The sequence below is a fragment of the Mercenaria mercenaria genome, chromosome 2 (assembly GCF_021730395.1).
Source record: "Mercenaria mercenaria strain notata chromosome 2, MADL_Memer_1, whole genome shotgun sequence".
Classification (NCBI taxonomy): domain Eukaryota; kingdom Metazoa; phylum Mollusca; class Bivalvia; order Venerida; family Veneridae; genus Mercenaria; species Mercenaria mercenaria.
This window is the reverse complement of record NC_069362.1, coordinates 58,456,375-58,476,688: the sequence shown is the minus strand read 5'-3', so window position 1 is coordinate 58,476,688 and position 20,314 is coordinate 58,456,375. Positions and strand designations below refer to the sequence as shown.

Below are 20,314 nucleotides of genomic sequence, written 5' to 3'. Positions count from 1 at the left end.
AATCTTCATCTTTGACCTAGCTGTTAAAACCCAGTATCTGCAAATATGAAACATGTTCGATTGTTATCAGTACATATATCATTGACAAGAACTAGCTTTTGAAGACAATGACAGCATATGATATAATTGTTTTTGAAGAGGAACTGTTTTGAATATAAGTTGGATGTTGTGAGATAGTTTTGTATATGGCTGTTTAGTTATTACTGTACTGGGGGCACTATGTGCCGTATAAAGTTGAATTTACTTGTAAAAACAAATGCTTCTATGAAGCTGTACAACATGCGGGCATATCAGTGGGAATTTCTCTGTCTATAGTATGGATCTTACAGGGATGTGGAGATATGCCTGTGATCCTTCTATTTGACAATATACTAAGCTCGCAGTGCAAAATACCCAGTACTAATAGCTCTCTACAACTAAAAAGATATTGGTTACTTTTTAAATCAGAAACATATCATATGCTGTTCATGAAAAATTATAATTTGCATTTGATACACAAGGCTTATATTGCAATGTCTATCAAACAATCTAGCATGTTTAATATCACATACTGTGGGCAAACATATCTCTTATTTATATATTATTTAGATAAAAAATGCCAGCTTGTATTACAAATACTATATTATAATGTATAATTTCTGTGGATATCATTATTCACAAAATTTATGTCAGCAATGTGATGCTAGTTAAATAAAAATATATTTATAAACTGTAACAATAATTACTCTTCTTGTTATTTCCTAGGACTAATAATGTCACTTGCTCAACCAAAGCAAAAGTAGTACTGACACTCTAAAGGCCATATTTACATGAACCTTGTACAGAGATTGTTGAAATTACAATGCCCGGTTGAAAAAAAGGCCTAGCCCTTAGTAGTGTGAATTTAAGTTCATCATAATTACCCGAGAGGTTACTCTTTATTATCTACAGATGGTGGACTAGACAAATCGCCTTATCTCCATGGTCTGTCCTTCCGTCTATTAACAATTTTTGTTATGGCATCTACTCTGAAACTACTTGGTGGATTCAATGAAACTTAGCCACAATGAACTGGGTTGCGTTTGAACAGGTGAGCGATTCAGGACCATCATGGTCCTCTTGTTTATCGAAATGAATACACCTTAGCAGCTTCTAATGAGAGTGGTTTGAAACGTTGTTTATGTATTCCATGGTAAGAAATAGTCATATTAGATAACTCTTGATTGACAATTTATCAATATGAATATTTTAGTAATATATTGTTGTATAGGCTTGTACTCTATATCTTCTACATGTATATACCAATGCATGATTACCTCCCCTGATTTTAATAAAAATGGATTTATCTCCGTAGCACTCATTTGAATTTTCATTATTATGTCTCCCCCCCGCCTCGGGGGAGATATATTGTTTTTGCCCTGTCCGTCCGTACGTACGTCACACTTCATTTCCGATCAATAACTGGAGAACCATTTGACCTAGTACCTTCAAACTTCATAGTTTGGCAGGACTTATGGAGTAGACGACCCCTATTGTTTTTGGGGTCACTCTGTCAAAGGTCAAGGTCACAGGGGCCTGAACGTGGAAAACCGTTTCCGATCAATAACTTGAGAACCACTTGACCCAGAATGTTGAAACTTCATAGGATGATTGGTCATGCAGAGTAGATTACCCCTATTGAATTTGGGGTCACTGCGTTAAAGGACAAGGTCACGGGGGCCCGAACAAGGAAAACCATTTCCTGTCAGTAACTTGAGAACCACTTAACCCAGAATGTTGAAACTTTAAAGGATGATTGGTCATGCAGAGTAGATGACCCCTATTGATTTTGGGGTCACTCTGTTAAAGGTCAAGGTCAAAGGGGCCTGAACATGAAAAACCATTTCCGATCAATAGCTTGAGAACCACTTGACCCAGAATGTTGAAACTTCATAGGATGATTGGTCATGCAGAGTAGATGACCCCTATTGATTTTGGGGCCTGTCTATTAAAGGTCAAGGTCACTGGGGCCTGAACATGAAAAACCGTTTCCGATCAATAACTTGAGAACCACTTGACCCAGAATGTTGAAACTTCATAGGATGATTGGACATGCAGAGTAGATGACCCCTATTGATTTTGGGGTCACTTAGTTAAAGTTCAAGGTCACAGGAGTCTGAACATGGAAAACCATTTCCGGTCAGTAACTTGAGAACCACCTGACCCAGAATGTTGAAACTTCATAGGATGATTGGTCATGCAGAGGAGATGACCCCTATTTATTTTAGGGTCACTCTGTTAAAGGTCAAGGTCACAGGGGGCTGAACATGGAAAACCATTCCCTGTCAGTAACTTGAGAACCACTTGACCCAGAATGTTGAAACTTCATAGGATGATTGGTCATGCAGAGGAGATGACCCCTATTGATTTTGGGGGTCACTCTATTAAAGGTCAAGGTCGCCGTGGACAGAAAATGGAAATCCATTTCCAGTTTATAACTTCAGAACCATTTGACCTAGAACCTTCAAACTTCATAGGGAGATAGGAATAACAGAGAAGGTGACCCCTATTGTTTTTGGGGTCACTTCGTCAAAGGTCAAGGTCACAGGGGACTGAACATAGAAAACTCTTTCCAATCAATAACTTGAGAACCACTTGACCCAGAATGGTCAAAGGTCAAGGTCACAGCAGCCTGAACATGGAAACCCGTATCCAGTTCATAACTTGAGAACCACTAGGCCCAGAATATTGAAACTTTGTGGGATGATTGGACATGCCAAATAGGTGATCCCTATTGCAGCCAACCATCAGTGTCTCTTTGACTTTCGCTCTTCTCCCCTATTGACTTCTTGCATATATGACTATGCAGTGGGGGAAACATGCGCTTTTTTACAAAAGCATCTTCTAGTTGTCTTTAGTTTGACCGATGCAATCAGGGTAGATAGCTATGGACTGATTTATGTCAGATTATCTCCCTTTTGTTTCAAATTGAAATGGGTGTATCTCAGTAACCAATGAAGATAGTGATTTGAAACGTCATTCGTGCCATCAGATGGACTTGGACAATCAGGGTAGATAACTTTTGACTCAATTTATGACAAATTACCTCTCTTTATTTTACCTAAAGGAATATATCTCAGAAGCATCTAATGACATCGGTTTTAAATGTTATTTAAGTCTTCAAAGGTAAGGAATAGTCATGTTAGTACAAAAACCAGCATTTGAGCCTAGGACCCTCAAACTTGGTATTGAAATTGGCCCTGACTAGGTCAAAAGGGACTGTTACAAGAAAATGTTTATCCTGATGATATTTAATGTTTATGCCTATGTGCTATGGCCCTCTTGTATAATCTTTGGGTAAGTATTTCAAAATATCTGTCATGATCGTAACAATAATAAAAATTTTGTTGCCCTGGCAGTAAAAAATCAGACGCTTTGAAATATTTTGGGTTCTGCATGAAGCCTGAATGCGAAAATCCTACAAAAATGATCTTAGATATCAAAGAGAACGCAGCGGTAGCAACTAGTTGGTCTTTTATCAAAGAACAGTCGCTTGGGTTTGGTTCTCAAGCCATTTGAAAATACGCTTGCTGTGGAAGCATTGCGGTTTGTCCAGGTTACCAGCAAAACTAAAGCAGACGCGGACATATGTTATATCACCGGAGGTACGCATTGATATAAGGACTTGCACCTGCTAGGTGTCATTTTACAAAAATATATCTTTAAAAACTTTACCTTTAAAAACACCGTTTTGTTTATGAATTCTGCTTGGCGTGATATCCCAGTTGAAAAGTCGCAAGTCACATGCTTGTGCTCCGTGTGTAAAGTAACACCCTGCCTCTTTGACACTATATTATCTGTGTTATTGCTATTAGTTGAAAACAAAAATCAAACATTTGATGCAAAGTTCCTACCAAAGGTGATCACATCACTTATAAAGTAACATCTATATCTTAGACACTAAAATATCTATATTATTGCTATTATTTGAAAAAAAAACAACAACAGAACAAACAAATATTTGGTACAAGGTCATCAAGTTCTTTTTGTGAAAATATTTCCTTGTACCACCAATTTACTACTAGATTTCCACCTCCCAGATCAGCCTCGTGGCTCAGCCTCAAAGACCTTTATCAAACAACTTTTAATTTGTACAGATTACTTTATTGTAACTTTTCTGAATAATTGTTATTTCATAAAATATATGTTTAAAATTATTTGAATATTCTTTAAATCATCAATAAAACTGATTAGAAGGTTGCTTGGCAGGTTGTTATATTTCCAACCTGTACTTGCACCTTCAGATTGTGGAGATTGCATTTTGAAAAAGATCTTAAATATCTGGTCTTCATCTGAGGTCTGACATCCAATTTTAAGTAGCTTCACCTTTGTTTATGTTTCATGTGTACTTGTTCTTGGAATATGAAGTTCTGCTTGAAATGTTTTACATAATTTTGATGTCATTAAATGGTTTGATACAGTCAACAAAATCATTTCTGTTCTCTGTGTTATGATAGCTTATACATTTGAATGAAGTTTCTGTCCTGTAGGTTATTACTACAGTTACTGACATAAAGTGTACTGCTCGATTCACACAGGTATATTGACCAAGGATAATCTAAATCCTTCAGTACAGTTGTACTCTCTTTACAGTCACCAGTTACATTGTGTATGTTACATTTGTCTTCTCGCATATCACTCACATAGAAGGATCCATCATCTGACATGGCAAGACCGTTTGGAGATCCCATTCCTTCATAACTACCCATTAGTTCTCCTTGCCAGTTTAACCAGATAACTGCTTTCATTCCATAGTCAGATACATAGATAGCATTGCTGTTGGTGGTGACATAGTCTGGGATACTGAAAATATTTTCACCATTTGAGTTTATGACTGTTGTTTGTACAGTACCTTTCAAGTCCATGATTTGCAGTTTTGCAGGATCCTGAAATGTTACTGCAAGTTTTCCCTGACAATAACTGATACCATAACACCGTCCATCTACTTTAAGTGTGTTTTTCTTAGAGAGTCTGTTTGAGGAGTAGGATATCAACTGTATTGTTTTGTTAAATGGCATTGTGACAGCAAGTTTATCTCTTGTGGTTGTGGTGATATCCCAGGGCAATGAATCTAGGCTCAGTTGTTTAATAGATTCGCTAATGATATCTTCCATTTTAATTGTGCTATTGTTTCTATCTACTAGAAATATTTGGTTTGGAAAAGAAGCTGCAATTCCCATTATGTAACAATCTTCTTTATCTGATAATGTCCTGACGCATATGTTTTTATGATATGAAATTGTCCTTGATTTTAAAGTTGAGGCTGAAAAAGGACATGGCTGTTCTAGTATTTTAGCTGTTAATGTACCAAATGACTTTTCATTTTGAAGAAGTGTTTGAATGTCTTGACTTGGTTCAAATATATATTCTTTTGTAACTCCAGTGGATTTTACTTGTGACATTCGTTTTTCACTATCTTGGATTAGTTGGTCAGCATTTTTAAGCTCAGTGAAAAGTCTGTCTGCTTTCTTAGTTGTGTTGAGTTGTTTTATCATATCAGAGGATGCTTTCAGAGATTTTATCAGACCATCACTTGTTTCTTCTGTAGTCTTCAACCTTGTGTCATTCTCTTGTTTTAGAGTATTTGCTGCATCTGAAGCTTCCTTTTCAAGTTCATCTAATTTTCGGTTGATCTTTTCTCGAAACTTTGTTATTTCTGCAAGAACAATTGTTAAAGAAGTATTTGACTTTGCAACCATTTGCTTCAGATCTGCTGTAATCTTATGACATTCCTCAGTTATTTTGTCAAGCAATTTAAGAGTGTCTTTGAACTCAGTGCTGTTGATGGTGTGTCCAGATATATCGGGTATGTAGTCGACCTGGCAGGATGTACGGGTATGGTCAAGGGTCACACATACACTGCATAGAAGTGCTTTATGGTCATGGCAGTAGAACTTGATCACTTCTTTTGTATGTTTAGAGCAAGGAGTTGAAAGATCATCAGGCTGTCCAACATGAGTAGAACTATACATTGTAGAAAGGTTTTGCGTGTGTGGCATGTTGGCCTTATCTAGGAGTTTATGATGTCTCAGTGGTTTTGGCCTCCTGTGGGTGTTAAAGCATGAGTCACACAGGTGCTCTTCACAATCTACACAGTACCCGGCGGCAGGTAGCCTGATGTCATCTCTGTCGCATGGCTGACAGAAAACTTCAAAATCTTCTCCAGAACCTTGAGACAAAGTTGAAGATAAGTTCTGTGGTACTTTTTTACCAGGGACAGCCATGATTTATCTGAAATTAACAAAATAAACACTTAAAAACTTTATTCTGTTCTTAGACCAACACATTCTGTCTGTTAAAACTTGACCTTTCATAATAAATAATTTAATTTATTTTATATTTTACATACTAAAACCTATTTTTGGCATTTACTTCATAAACTAGTGTTACCATTTGATTTACTACCACAAACCAGTGTTACCAGTTGGTTCACTAGCACAGACTAGTGTTTTATACCATTTGATTTGCTACCACAAACCAGTGTTACCAGTTGGTTCACTAGCACAGACTAGTGTTTTATACCATTTGATTTGCTACCACAAACTAGTGTTACCAGTTCGATCCCCGGCTGCGTCATACCAAAGACGTAAAAATGGTACTAGTAGTTTCCTCGCTTGGTGCTCAGCATTAAGAGGATAGTGCTAGGACTGGTCAGCCCAGTGTCAGTATAATGTGACTGGGTGAGGTATCATGCCATGTGTCTACGGCGTGATATTCCAGTGAGGCAGCACTATAAAGTTGGGCATTGTGCTCACTGCTACAAGTAGACACCGTTGTTTATATCACTGAAAAATTGTTGAAAAAGACGTTAAACCCGAACACACACCACACGCCAGTGTTACCAGTTGATTCACTACCACAGACTAGTGTTTTATGCCAGTTGATTTGCTCCCACAAACCAGTGTTACCAGATGATTCACTACCACAGACTAGTATTTTATACCAGTTGATTTGCTACCACAAACCAGTGTTACCAGTTGATTCACTACCACAGGCTAGTGTTTTATATCAGTTGATTTGCTTCCACAAACCAGTGTTACCAGTTGATTCACTACCACAGACTAGTGTTTTTACCAGATGATTTGCTACCACAAACCAGTACAAACCAATGTTACCGGTTGATTCACTACCACAGACTAGTGTTTTATACCAGTTGATTTGCTACCACAAACCAGTGTTACCAGTTGATTCACTACCACAGTCTAGTGTTTTATACCAGTTGATTTGCTACAACAAACCAGTGTTACCAGATGATTCACTACCACAGACTAGTGTTTTATACCAGTTGATCTGCTACAACAAACCAGTGCTACCAGTTGATTCAGTACCACAGACTAGTGTTTTATACCAGTTTATCTGCTACTACAAACCAGTGTTACCAGTTAATTCACTACCACAGACTAATGTTTTTTACCAGATTATTTGCTACCACAAACCAGTACAAACCAGTCTCAGTTGGTTCACTACCACAGACTAGCGTTTTATACCAGTTGATTTGCTACCACATACCAGTGTTACCAGTTGATTCACTACCACAGACTAGTGTTTTATACCAGTTGATCTGCTACAACAAACCAGTGTGACCAGTTGATTCACTACCAAGACTAGTGTTTTATACCAGTTGATCTGCTCCAGCAGTGTTACTAGTTGACTTACTACCACAAACCAAACTGAGCCTTAACAGTTGATCTAGTGTTACCAGTTGATTTACAACTGCAAGCCAGTGGGTAATACCAGCTGAATACTTTTAAATTTGTCTTGATATCTGTATGATAGGAGGCCCTGACAAGAAGTTTTAAAGTATTTTCAAATTACTGCAGTTGTTAGAGAGGTGTTTTTTTTTTGGTCCATAGTGAAGCAAGTCTCTATACATAATAGTGCGTGCTAGAATGTTCTGATCAGGGTTGTAGTAATGCTAATGCTAATGCATTAATAATGCATTATTTTTTTCAAATAATGCCAAGTAATGATTAATGCCACAATTTTAGCATTAAAAATAATGCTAATTTAATGCCAAAGTTAGTAATGCTAATGCTAATGCTTAGCATTACTTAGGCATTATTTTCTGTATCACTGGAAATCCCAGGTTCAAGTTAACTTGGTGTGAACCAGATCAGATCCAGATATATACCACAAACCTCAATCTGAAGGACATAAAACACAATCCAAATGTTCAGGTATGCACAGTATTCTGCCTAAATACTGATAAAATTTAAATCATGTATGGGCTATCTAGTTATGAAACATTTTTGAACATACAATTTTACTTAAAACACTAGCACTATTTGTTTGTAACCAATTAAATTTTCAATAACATTCACAGTGTATCTAATGCAAATTAATGCATTGAACTATACATTTAAAATCTGGGACAGCTCCAAAGCTAAAGTATGACATAATTAGTTTTGTCAACCAAAATATCAAACAGAATCTATTGTTCTCTTTTGACACCTTTTTATCAATTAACATTATGCCACTGATGGTAAAGAACTTAAAGACGGTCAATCACATTTAAACAACATTTAATGACATTTTTTACTTTTTCTATATTCTGGTAGAGAATTATTTAAGGAACAAAAAGACCGATTACATAGAGTTAGATTCCTATTTGAAATGTATATTTTATTATTTTTATAAAATTTTGTAATTACTCCCCTTTAATATGAAAGTATATAAAAAGCTGGGTATTTCTTTTTATTTCGATACAATGTCTAGTTTTACATTTGCATTTGATAGACATATCAACTATTGAACAATCCGAACCAAAATGCAAGTTTAAAAGCTGTGTGTAGCTTCTGAATTCATTTATTTCCAATCTATCTTGGTTGTGAAACCGAGATAGGCAAAGGGAGGTAATAACAATTTTTCAAACTTGCGTTTCGAATGAATTCCATCTAAATACATAATTTTTAATGCAAATATTTTACAAATATATAACAATATGTCTAATATTTATACATTTCCTTAGGCAAAGTATGTTTATCAAATTTATACTTATGATAAAATAACTCTATCTTGGTTGGGCAACCAGGATAGGAAAATGAAATTTTAAAAATACCTCCAGTGAAAATCTAATTTGTATTAAGTGTTAAGTGAACATAAATGAGTGTAAATGATCAGATGCTAAAGTTTCGAACAAATCCGTTACATGGCCAAAATCTGATTATCCGCCTTTAAGGCAGCTATCTTTTACATAGAGATGGTACCTAAAAAATCAAACTGCATCTGATATTATTTTCTGTTGAAAACTTAATACCGGAGTACCTCCATTATATAATGGTTTCACTTTCATACTTCATTTTTCATGCTGAAAGGCAATATTTAATCCGAAAAATTTGGTCCTACTTGGAAAAGTGAAGCCAGTGACAGATAACTCTTCTAGGACTATTTAGCTATGTGAACAAAGTATGCATAGATTCGGATGTGTTTCCCAAAAATATAGTTTACTTCAAGATCTATGAATAATCATTCAAACAGAAAAAGTGAGCGTTATCTTTCATTTTCAAACTAATTTATTCAGAGACAATTTATTTTATTTATTACTGCCGATAATTTACAGGTGTGGTATGATCATATGAAAGAAAGCATTATTCGTGAGAAAAAATATAAACAGACTATACGAATGTTACGACATCGAATCCCTCAACATTTTACAAAATTTGTTTGCCAAGAATAATCAAGGCCTTAAAATGTACGAGTTAAAACAGAGCGATATAAAAATGTATATTCTATCTGATGGTCACACCAAAACCATACCAAAAACTGTGCCGAAAGAAGTTATTTCACTTTTTATGACACGCACCTTGTGTTTACAAATGTACCTAATTTGCATATTGACCGAGGCGTGCGGAACAGCATTTACCTTGCGGAATCTACCGTTACAGAAACTTCTGTTAATATAATGCAGACGTTCTTTAGTATAAATAAAATGGCTGTGTTAGTTAAAAAGAAATGACAATTCACCTTTCTTTAGCTAATCCACAAAAACAACGAAGCCAATGTCGCTGTCAAAAGTTACCGTATTTACTGCGCGGTGCTATGTTAAAATATTGCTAGTGTGAGAAAAGCGATATGCGCTTCAGTTTTGCACTTGATTTGTTGTTGTTGTCATTGAATATGTAGCCTTAGGTACCATCTCTATTTTACATGTCATGTCAAATAGGCTATTAGGGAGTCATTAAACAGGTACTTGACTTTCAACATAAGTGTTTTTTATAAAGTAATGGTAATGGTAAAAGAAAAAGTCAGATATAATATAAGAAAGTCATGCATGTATTTAACTATAGATTACCTAGGTAAATACTGTAAAGCAGACTAAACGCTCAAATCTTTGAGCAGCTCATGTTCATAAAATGCAAAAGTGATAAACTATAATACATTAACAATATCAAGCACTGGAGACATAGACAGATACAAAAATACTGAAGAATTTAAATGCTGTGTTTCTTATGGTGCTGTTGGATCATTTCAAGTATTTCATACAAATTATATTAACAAATAAGAAAAATCAACAACAACACGTGTAGCGTTTGTTCATAGATAATTATTAACTTTCAACGTTTCGGCATTAAGCCTTCCTCAGGGAAGAATAACAATAAAAACAACGGACGTGACGTCGTTAAACAACGTCGCGTAAAAAGGTGGTAAAATGTATACAAAGTTTAGATCTACATTATTTACAATGTTAAATAAATTAAAAATAACGTTCCTTTAAACGGATTTAACAAACATACCGAGTAAATTGTCGGATAGTGTTTATACAAAATTTCCTATACTTATGTATATAAAAAACAGAAATAGGAAAAAACAACGATATACTCGGCATTACATATCTATATATGTAGATCAATACAATTAGTTAATTGGTCAATTAATATCAAATAAAACTTTAGAATTTACACCATCTGGATAGAGCATTTTCAGTTTATGTATCCACACTGTTTCTTTGCAGAGACGATCAATGTCATTTCTTACAATATCAGTAGGCATAAAAGAAAAGTCCTTTAAGCAATGATCTCGTAAATTGAAATGTGATGCAACCATTGAGGAAAAAGTAGGGTCAGTAAAACTATTAATATCAAATCGGTGACTGTTCATGCGTTTTGATACAGGTTGCTTAGTTTGTCCCACATACTGTTTGTCACATTTTTTGCAAGTAATCAAATAAATTACACAGTTACTTTTACAGTTTACGTTATGATGTAAACTGTATGCTTCACCAGTCATTTGACTGGTAAATTCTGAACCTGTTTCGATATTGGTACAATGCGAACATCGGCTACCATTACATCTCTGTGAGAGATAAAGTTTATCACTTTGCTTATTGAACTCTGAACTTATCAAATAGTCTTGTAAATTTTTCGGACGTCTATAGGCAACAACAGGTTTACAGTTCTCATAAACGGATTTAGTTGTAAAGCTTTTTGATAGGTTCAAAATACTCCAGTATTAATTAATAGTGTTACCAGTACGTGGAAGCGCTGGATCATACACAATAGTAAAAGGAATTACACTATTTTTGTCCCCAACTTGAGTCTGTAAAGCTTCTTGCTGAGATATATTGACTACTTTTTGGAAGGCACGGTCTAACACATCATGTGGGTAACTTCTGTCAACGAGGAATTCACGAAGCTGTGATAATGAATGTTTGAACTTGTCATCATCTGATATTATACGTCTATAGCGTTTTGCTTGACTATACGGAATACCGTTCTTACATTGTTTGGGATGACATGATGTATAGTCCAAGTACTGGTGGTTATTAGTTTTTTTCACATATATGTTAGTTTCAACACATAAATTCTCTCCCTTGGATATATTTACATCTAGAAACAAGAGCGAATTTTGTGAAATAGTATGCGTAAACTTTATGTCAGGATGAAAACTGTTTAACTCTCTGATGAAATTTTCTAGTTCTTCCAAGGAATGATCCCACACCATAAAAATATCATCCAGGAAACGCAGCCAAAGTGTCGGTTGTAGATCTCGATTTCTAAGGAAGTCTTGTTCAAATTTTTTTTTTTTTTTTTTTTTTTTTTTTTATACAAATTATATATAATCCCTAGTTGGTAGATTTGATTCATTACAAATGATTGTCATGTGTGGCTGCTATGAAATAAACAACTAAAATAATTAAATGAAAAACAAACAACAAACAAATAGTGATTCGATTATAACATGCAATGATTCACAAAAAGTAATGCTAATGCACCCTATGTAATGCTAATTTAATGCATTATTTTGACAAAAATGAGTAATTCTAATGCTAATTTAATGCCGATTTTTTCTAGGTAATGCTAATTTAATGCATTACTTTTGCAAGTAATTATTAACAACCCTGGTTCTGATACATTATTATTGTTTTGTTGGCTACATGTAAACCTATAGAATGTGAGTAGGTTGCAATTGTATGGATTTTGTACATTGAAATAAAGAATGAAAACCATACAAGTATAAAGAACAAATTTTTCTTATTTGCTTTGTATTGAAACAGCTTGTAATGTAATTAAGTATGAAAATGTGGCAGTAAATTTAAAGTTATACAGTAAACCTCGCTTATAAGGAACAGCTTCGGACCTCAAAAAATTGTTCCTTATAACCGAGGTTCCTTATATCGGTATAGCGAACTAGTTTCTTGTAACCGAGGTTTTTATAACAAACACAATTTGTATAGCGAACACTCTTGACTGACATTTGAAATAAATAGTATGGAAAATTTTGAGTCGAAATTTATTATTTTTTGTTTGAAAACGATTTGATGAAGCCTTCATACTATTTGTAAACGTTACTGGTTTATCAAGCGGGTGCACGAATCGAACTTCAAACAAGCGCGACCTATATACATGTGACCCAGTGCTTTCCTAGAGACAATATGGCATCTTCCGACGAATACACGCTGGTAAAAAATACTAAGGGTCATTAATCTAACTAGGTGTCAGGTTAATATTCCAGTGTATTTCTTTCTTTAATTCTAGTCAAGTAACTAGTCTTCGTTGTTGCTCATAATAAATTAAGTATTTCTGAGAGTTTTTCAATATTTTTATGACCACTACCTTAGCTGTTAGTCTTACGATAAAAATCGTGGTATACCGCGGTATTTTTTTCAAGGCGGTACCCAGCCCTACTTATATCTGAGTTCCTTATATTTTTTTAATGAGGTTTACTGTAGATTTTATACATACATGTCATACGTCCCGGATTGTCCGGGATTGTCCCAGAAATGACATACTCGTCCCGGTGTCCCGGACAGTGTTGAAATGTGACATTTCAAATGTCCAGGAAATTTTAAAAAAAAGACAGAAAACAAAAATAACCCCCCCAAAAAATAGTTTTTTTGGTCTATAAATTGTTGAATTTTACATTAATAAAACACGATAAACAGTCCTCGGTGTCACATTGTTTATTCCTAATTATCCGATATCAGTTTCATGCCCTCGAGCGGGACACAGCTCCGATCAACACTCATATTGAACGTGCCCCATGATCTTTTGATGACCCAGATTAATTTACAGTCAGTTATTTTGATGTCCCTGATTATGAATTGGCAGAATTTTGCAATCAATAACAGTTTTATGATAATTTAATATTATGAACAATAGCCGAAAATCTCATTGTTTTTAGCATGTAGGCGGTAAAGCTACATGTAGCCTTTATGGAAGAAATGGCTGAAAACGGTCAATTAAACGATAATTATTTTAAAAGGTTGTAATCTTTTAAAATATAGATTGATTGTCACACATATTCTAAATTAAAATTTTGACTGTTGAATGCCTTTGCCGACCGATCCATGAAAATTGACCCAACCCGAAATATTTTATTTTGATTTTATCTACAAGATTTATTTTATTCCTTTGAGGATTCCATTTTATTAATGATGAGATACACGTTAAAGCTTTAAAATGATACCAAATAAGCTGGATTCTAAATCACGATGACAAGGTTAATTCTTCGTATGCAGTAAGTCTCCTAATTCTGTTCACCTCGGGAACGCAACCAGTTCATGTGCCGAACTATAGACGTGAATTACCCTATTTACCTCCCTTAAAAAGCTAGACGACATTTGCAGCAAATTATTCCTAAGCGAGTGAACAATGTTTATCTCCGGAAACTACTTTGTAATTTTATGATATTTATGCATGAAACAGACGAATGCTAATGTCACGGTGTATGTCCCGGACAAAGGGTACAAATCCCGGAAATTTTACTCAGAATCCCGGAAATGTCCTGAAAAATTATGGCATGTATGTTTTATATCAAATGTTATTTAACAATCTTTACTATATATATGCCAATAGCTGTGTTCTAAATTTTGACAATAAGACATATTTGGAGTGATCAAGAAATCCAGTAAATACCTGTTAATATAAAAATCCCTAATATTAACTACCACTTGTGAAATAACAGGGTTCAATTTCTTTAAAGATATTCTTAAGCCCAAATTTGTCCTTCACAGGGACACAATCATAACATAGTTTGACCTTGAAATAGTAATTTATGATAACTGATATATGAACTCACCTGTGTTACCAAAGATTAAAGCAACTGAACTAGTTTTAACAAGTTTTAGGGTATTTATACTTCCTTTAATGGAATAACTACATGCAGTGAAGATCTACTTTGAAATTTGATATGGTGAAGATTTACAAACCTTCTTGTTATTGATATATATTTAGGTAAAAAAGAAAAAGTGTGTGGTTATGATGATGTCCCCCCCCCAACACACACACACACACACACACACACAAAAAAAAGAATGTAGGCAGAGATTTTTACAGATTTAAAGGGATTTGGCTCCAAAGTACAAAAACATACCAGTGTGAAGTGCATCTGCACTTACTGTTAGCACATAGTGCATTATTGTACCCCCCGACAACAAAGTTGTAAGGGGGGGTATACTGGTTTCAGGTTGTCCGTCTGTCCTTCCGTCCATCTGTCCTTCTGTTTGTCTGTCTGTCCGTAGACACAATCTTGCGCGCACCATCTCCTCATCCCCTTGACACAATTTAATGAAACTTCACACAAGTGATCAGTAACAACAGTAGTTGTGCATGGGGCATGTTAGGTTCTTTCTAACTGACCTTAGTGATAGCTCTAGTTATACCTGGCTTAAGAGTTATAGCCATTTGAATCTTTACAAAATGCTGTATACAATAAAAAAAACGTTTTATCTATATATTGTTTATATGAACAAATTAACTATATTTCAGTAAGAAAGTTGAGAAGTTTCTGGAGTCAGGAGAACACGAGTCATTATCATTACCACCATGTACAGGATTCCAGAGAAAACTTACTTACCAGTCCTTACAAACAAAGTAAGTAATTGCTAGATCCTCTTTAGTTGGTATAAAGAGAATTTGTCATCTGGCATTGGGCCAAGAGGTCTGAATTCACTTCCCATTTTGTCACTTGATATATGAATGGGTTCAGACTTGAAATAGTTGTTTGTAATTATCACCAACATAATATATGAAAATGTCTGTAATGATGGCACCAAGATTTATTGTAGAATACCCTGTTTTACATTGAATTTAAGGTTAAAATATTCATACATCTTAATTCTGAGGTAATACCATGGATTTACATCAAACTGAAAATAATTGTTCATCTGCCAAAATGTACACTTTGTTCTTATGGTTTAGGCATCAGCTTCTGGAATGTGAGGTCAAAGGTTCAAATCCAAGTGGGAGCTGATCAGATATGACTGGTTGGTGAGTTCCAAATGGTTAAGTAGTGGTAACAGATTGCCTACCTGTCAGATGTTTAAGCATTAAAAGGATCTAGTTCAGGAGGCATATATGTACATGGCAACGATGTCTCATAAATTAGAAAATAACATGCTCTTTCAAAAAAGAGTGACATTATGATAAACAAAGACTGGCCTTTTATGTTAAAAGGTCTATGATTCTGGCAGCAATAAGCCACAGTCACAAATGGCAAACTGCCACCGGACAGCGATTATTTGAAGGGTAATTGGTCAAAATCTACCGTTGCGAGTCTAAAGGCAGGTGAAATCGGACAGTGACATGGTTTGTTTGGGCTCATGGAAAGATACAGAGAAAAGTTTAAATTCAGCGACTACCTTAGCCTTCGCTCAGCCCGTTGTAATGGTCAGATTTTTCCCCAGGCAGTTTTTTCCCCGGGGAAAAAGACAACCAGTTAGTTCCTCGCCCCCCCCTCAGTTTTTGTGCACAAACAAGGGAGAAAAAACTGACCAGTTGTTTTTTTCTCCCCCACTAGTTAGTTTTTCCCCTATTTTTTTCTGTTCACAAAAAAGGTAGAAAAAAAAACAGTTGGTTTTTTCTCATGCTTGGTTAGTTTTTGTCCCCGTAGTTCCTGTACACAAAGGAAAAACAAACAACCCAGTTGGTTTTTTCTCACGCTTGATTAGTTTTTGTCCCCATAGTTTTTGTACACAAACAAAGGAAAAACAAACAACCCAGTTGGTTTTTTTCTCCCCCCTAGTTAGTTGTTTCCACCTTAACTTTTGTTCACAAACAAGAGAGAATAAACAGACTATTTGGTCTACTAGTTCACTACAGGGTGAAGGGGGAAGAAACTGACTAGTTAGTTTTTCCCCCCCTCCCCCCTACATGTGCATGTATCTGCATGGCTGAATAATACACAATGAAGGGGGAAGAAACAGACTAGTTGGCTCTTTTCCCCCTAGTTCGTATGTATTTGCATACTCAAATAAAAGATGGTGAAGGGGGAAGAAACTGACTAGTTCCAGTTCCAGTACTTTCCCCCCCTTGTACGTGTATGTCAATATATCTGAACAGTAGGAGTGTAACAATACATCGAAATATCGATGCATTGCGATCCTGAGTGTCCCGATAGTATGCATCGATATAAAAGTCACGATCCAATAACAATCGCCGATAGTTCCTTCAACAATCGATAGTTTCGATAGTTTTGAAATTTTAATAAATACAGAAATAATAAATAATTTATAAACTAAGAAATAGAGCCAGCTGTCATTTGCGCCTCGGAGAGTGTTTACGTCTCCATTACAATAATTAACCTCATGGAATTAAACTACCATAAAGGACTGAGAAGTCTGGAAGATAACTAATAAATTTAGTTTCTTAGAAACTTTGATTAAATATATTTAAGTAACCTGTTAATCTTAAATGAGAAAAAGTACTATGGACATGGAGAAAGTAGGCTACTTGTATGATACAGCAAACTGTTCGGTAGGGCCCTTCATTTAGTGCTGGTACTCCTTAGTCCGATCCATCAATTTTCGTCTTTTTCGATGCTTTGGGTTATTAAACACGTTGACATTCGCAACAAATGGCTGATTCGTTTGAGTATACCTTGCATAGGTTTATTGTTTACTTATTGTTTCAGAGCCAAGGAAGGCAAGAAATAGAAAAAATGTTAAAGATATTTAATGTTAGATTTATTTCTGTCCATTTTAGTTATACAAACATCTCAATGTGTATTAACAGCAATTATAAACAGTGCTGTGTCTTACACTGTGTAACAATGCCAGTTGGTAGTTTTACTGTATAAAACATGGTGGCCGATAACTATTGCAATAGTATCGCAATAGTAACCTGCAATAGAATAGTATCGCAATAGTTTTTTTAGGCAATATCAGTAGTATTGCAATAGTCAAAATTGGCCTTTATAGTCACCCCTACTGAACAGTAATAGAGGGAAGGGGAAGAAACTGACAAGTTGGTTCTGTATCCAGTAGTATTTTTAGTGCTAACTTGTTGCCCTTGGTTCATCATTTCTGTTGATCAGTCTGTCTGGTGAGATTGTTACAGCTTATATAACTTTGTTTTTATGTACAAAAACTAAAGGGGAAAACCTTACAGGGTGGTGGGGGGAGGGAGAGAAAAAACAACTGGTAAGTTTTTTCTCCCTTTTTCGTGTACAAGGAGTAAGGGAAAAAAACTAACTAGGGAAAAAACTGGGCTGTTACACCATTAACACATAGTCAGAACATTGTCCGACTATCAGAAGGGGCTCTGAGGGTGCTGCATAAATCAGATGGAAAAAGTATGATTTCTGTTTCAAACTTTACCTTCAAAATTGCCTGGTGATCATACTGGCACTGACCTAGCATCTATAGGAGCCTTAACAGGCACTGTCCATGTATCCAATGATGTCTGTCAAAGCACCTGATAGGGTTGATTTTTACCATGCAGAGTGAACTCCATGCAGAAGCGGGATGGCACATTATGGTGCCCCATTAACTGTAAAAGTTTTACACAAGTACAACCTGCTTCATTCCTCAACAACAAAGAAGACAGCATTAATTACACTACAGCATCCAGGCTTTTTTTGCATCCAGTGTAGAAACTGTGGACTACTTGCATAATGCATAGAAGAGGTGGAGAGAGCCCTAAATACAGTTGTTCAGTTACTGCCCGGTAACTCGTCAGGAACTGCCACACTTAAAAGGTGTCTGTGCAGTTTCTTGTATATTCTTAGGGGCACTGCCTGGTCCCTGTTGGATTTGAAAACTGCCAGCCTGTCATGTCCTTGCATTAAAGCTGAAAGTTGGTGAATGTGTTAACAAAAAGTTTCAAAATGGTCTAATACCTGTTACATTTTCCATAACTTTTAGTTATTGTTTTTACAAACAAATCTTGCGGTGCCTGATTTATTAATGTGATTGAAGCAGTAGTTTATGAAATATGCCCAAATATTACTTAAAATTGTATTTCCTCTCTTGAGGGGGAGATATTATGAATATTTTTGTCTCAGCTATTCAAAGAGTATGGAGGGCTAATGTACTGCCCCTTTATCATCAAACTTAACATAAGGGTTGGTCTTGGTAAGGGGCAGACATCTGTTTATGGTAAGAGTTAGATATCCTAAAGGACAAAGTTAGTAGGGTCAAATATTGTAAAAACACTGGTTAACTTTCTATGGCAATCTTCTCAGTTTCACTGTATCTTATTAAGTGCTGGCCCTGTTATCATCAGACTTAATATATTTAGGGCTGGTCTACATAAGGGACCAACATCTGATAGTTTAGGGTAAGGTATTCCAAAGTTGAAAGTTATTTGGGTCAAATGCTGTTATAGTGCTAGTTTAAGTTGTATGGCAAGATTGTCAGTATCACTGTATCATCTTAACAACTGCCCCTTTAAGGGGAGCGATGGTCTAGTGGATGAGGTGTCGGCCACTTGATCTTGGGGTCGTGAGTTCGAGTCCCAGTGACTTTTCTTATGACACCAGTACTGGTTTTTCCAGGAAGCAGACTAACAAGTGGTTCCAATAAGCGTGAAACTTTAATCACAATCGAGCTAAAACAAATTAGTATAAAGTAAACTAACAACTGCCCCTATTATCATTAAACTTCACATAAGGGTTAGTCTTGTTAAGGGGCAGACAAACAAATAAACCTCACTTAAAGAGTAATACAAGTGAAAACAAGGAGAGGTTTATGTTTATTATTGTAAAAATATGACTGCAGGATTGTGGCAGAACTGCACCTACAGAGTAATACAGGTGAAACAAGGAGGTTTGCAGTTTTAACAAATATGATTACAGGCATAGGTCTGAACTTCACCTACAGAGACAAGGAGAGGTTTATTGTTTATAATTTCAGTTACTGAGGAGAACTTCACCTACAGAGTAAAATGGGTAAAAACAAGGAGAGGTTTATTGTTGTAATTACAGGTATGGAGGAGAACTTCACCTACAGAGTAAAACAGGTGAAAACAAGGAGAGGTTTATTGTTGTAACAAATATAATTACAGGTATGGAGGAGAACTTCACCTACAGAGTAAAACAGGTGAAAACAAGGAGAGGTTTATTGTTGTAAAAGTATGATTACAGGTATGGTGGAGAACTTCACCTACAGAGTAAAACAGGTGAAAACAAGGAGAGGTTTATTATTGTAACAAATATAATTACAGGTATGGTGGAGAACTTCACCTACAGAGCAAAACAGGTGAAAACAAGGAGAGGTTTATTGTTGTTACAAAGGTGAAAGGTGAAGACCAGATGAAGAAAATGGAGGAGAGCAGACAAGCACAAGATATGGTGGGCATTTAGTAATTCAATTTTAGATTTTCAGAATCTTTATATGCTTACAGTTCGACTCAGAAAGGAACTCTTACTATTATAAATGCAGAAAGAAGTAAAAATGGTATCAGATATATGTAATTAGCCATGCGGAATGTTGATTGTGGCTTATGAGTCTGAAGCCTTCCTACGCCTTTGAACTTTCCATTACTACTGTTAATGCCTTATTCTTATGATAATAAATGACCATATTATACTGATGAAATGATGCATGAACTGAGCTCTATTAAAAAAACAAAACAAAAGC

General features: G+C 35.5%; 1 protein-coding gene across 3 annotated transcripts in view; it reads left to right on the top strand.

Annotated features, from left to right (window-relative positions):
- Window positions 1–20,314, top strand: part of LOC123564037 (poly(A)-specific ribonuclease PARN-like) — a 93,563-nt gene that overhangs the window by 30,377 nt on the left and 42,872 nt on the right. For 2 of the 3 annotated variants that reach the window (XM_053536689.1, XM_053536688.1), the window contains exons 6-8: window positions 15,225–15,329; window positions 19,819–19,869; window positions 19,950–20,025. In XM_053536689.1, coding sequence (XP_053392664.1) covers window positions 15,225–15,329; window positions 19,819–19,869; window positions 19,950–20,025 — 232 coding nt within the window. Of the gene's footprint in view, window positions 1–15,224; window positions 15,330–19,818; window positions 19,870–19,898; window positions 20,026–20,314 lie in introns of all 3 variants that reach the window. The other variant, XM_053536687.1, reaches the window with a different exon arrangement.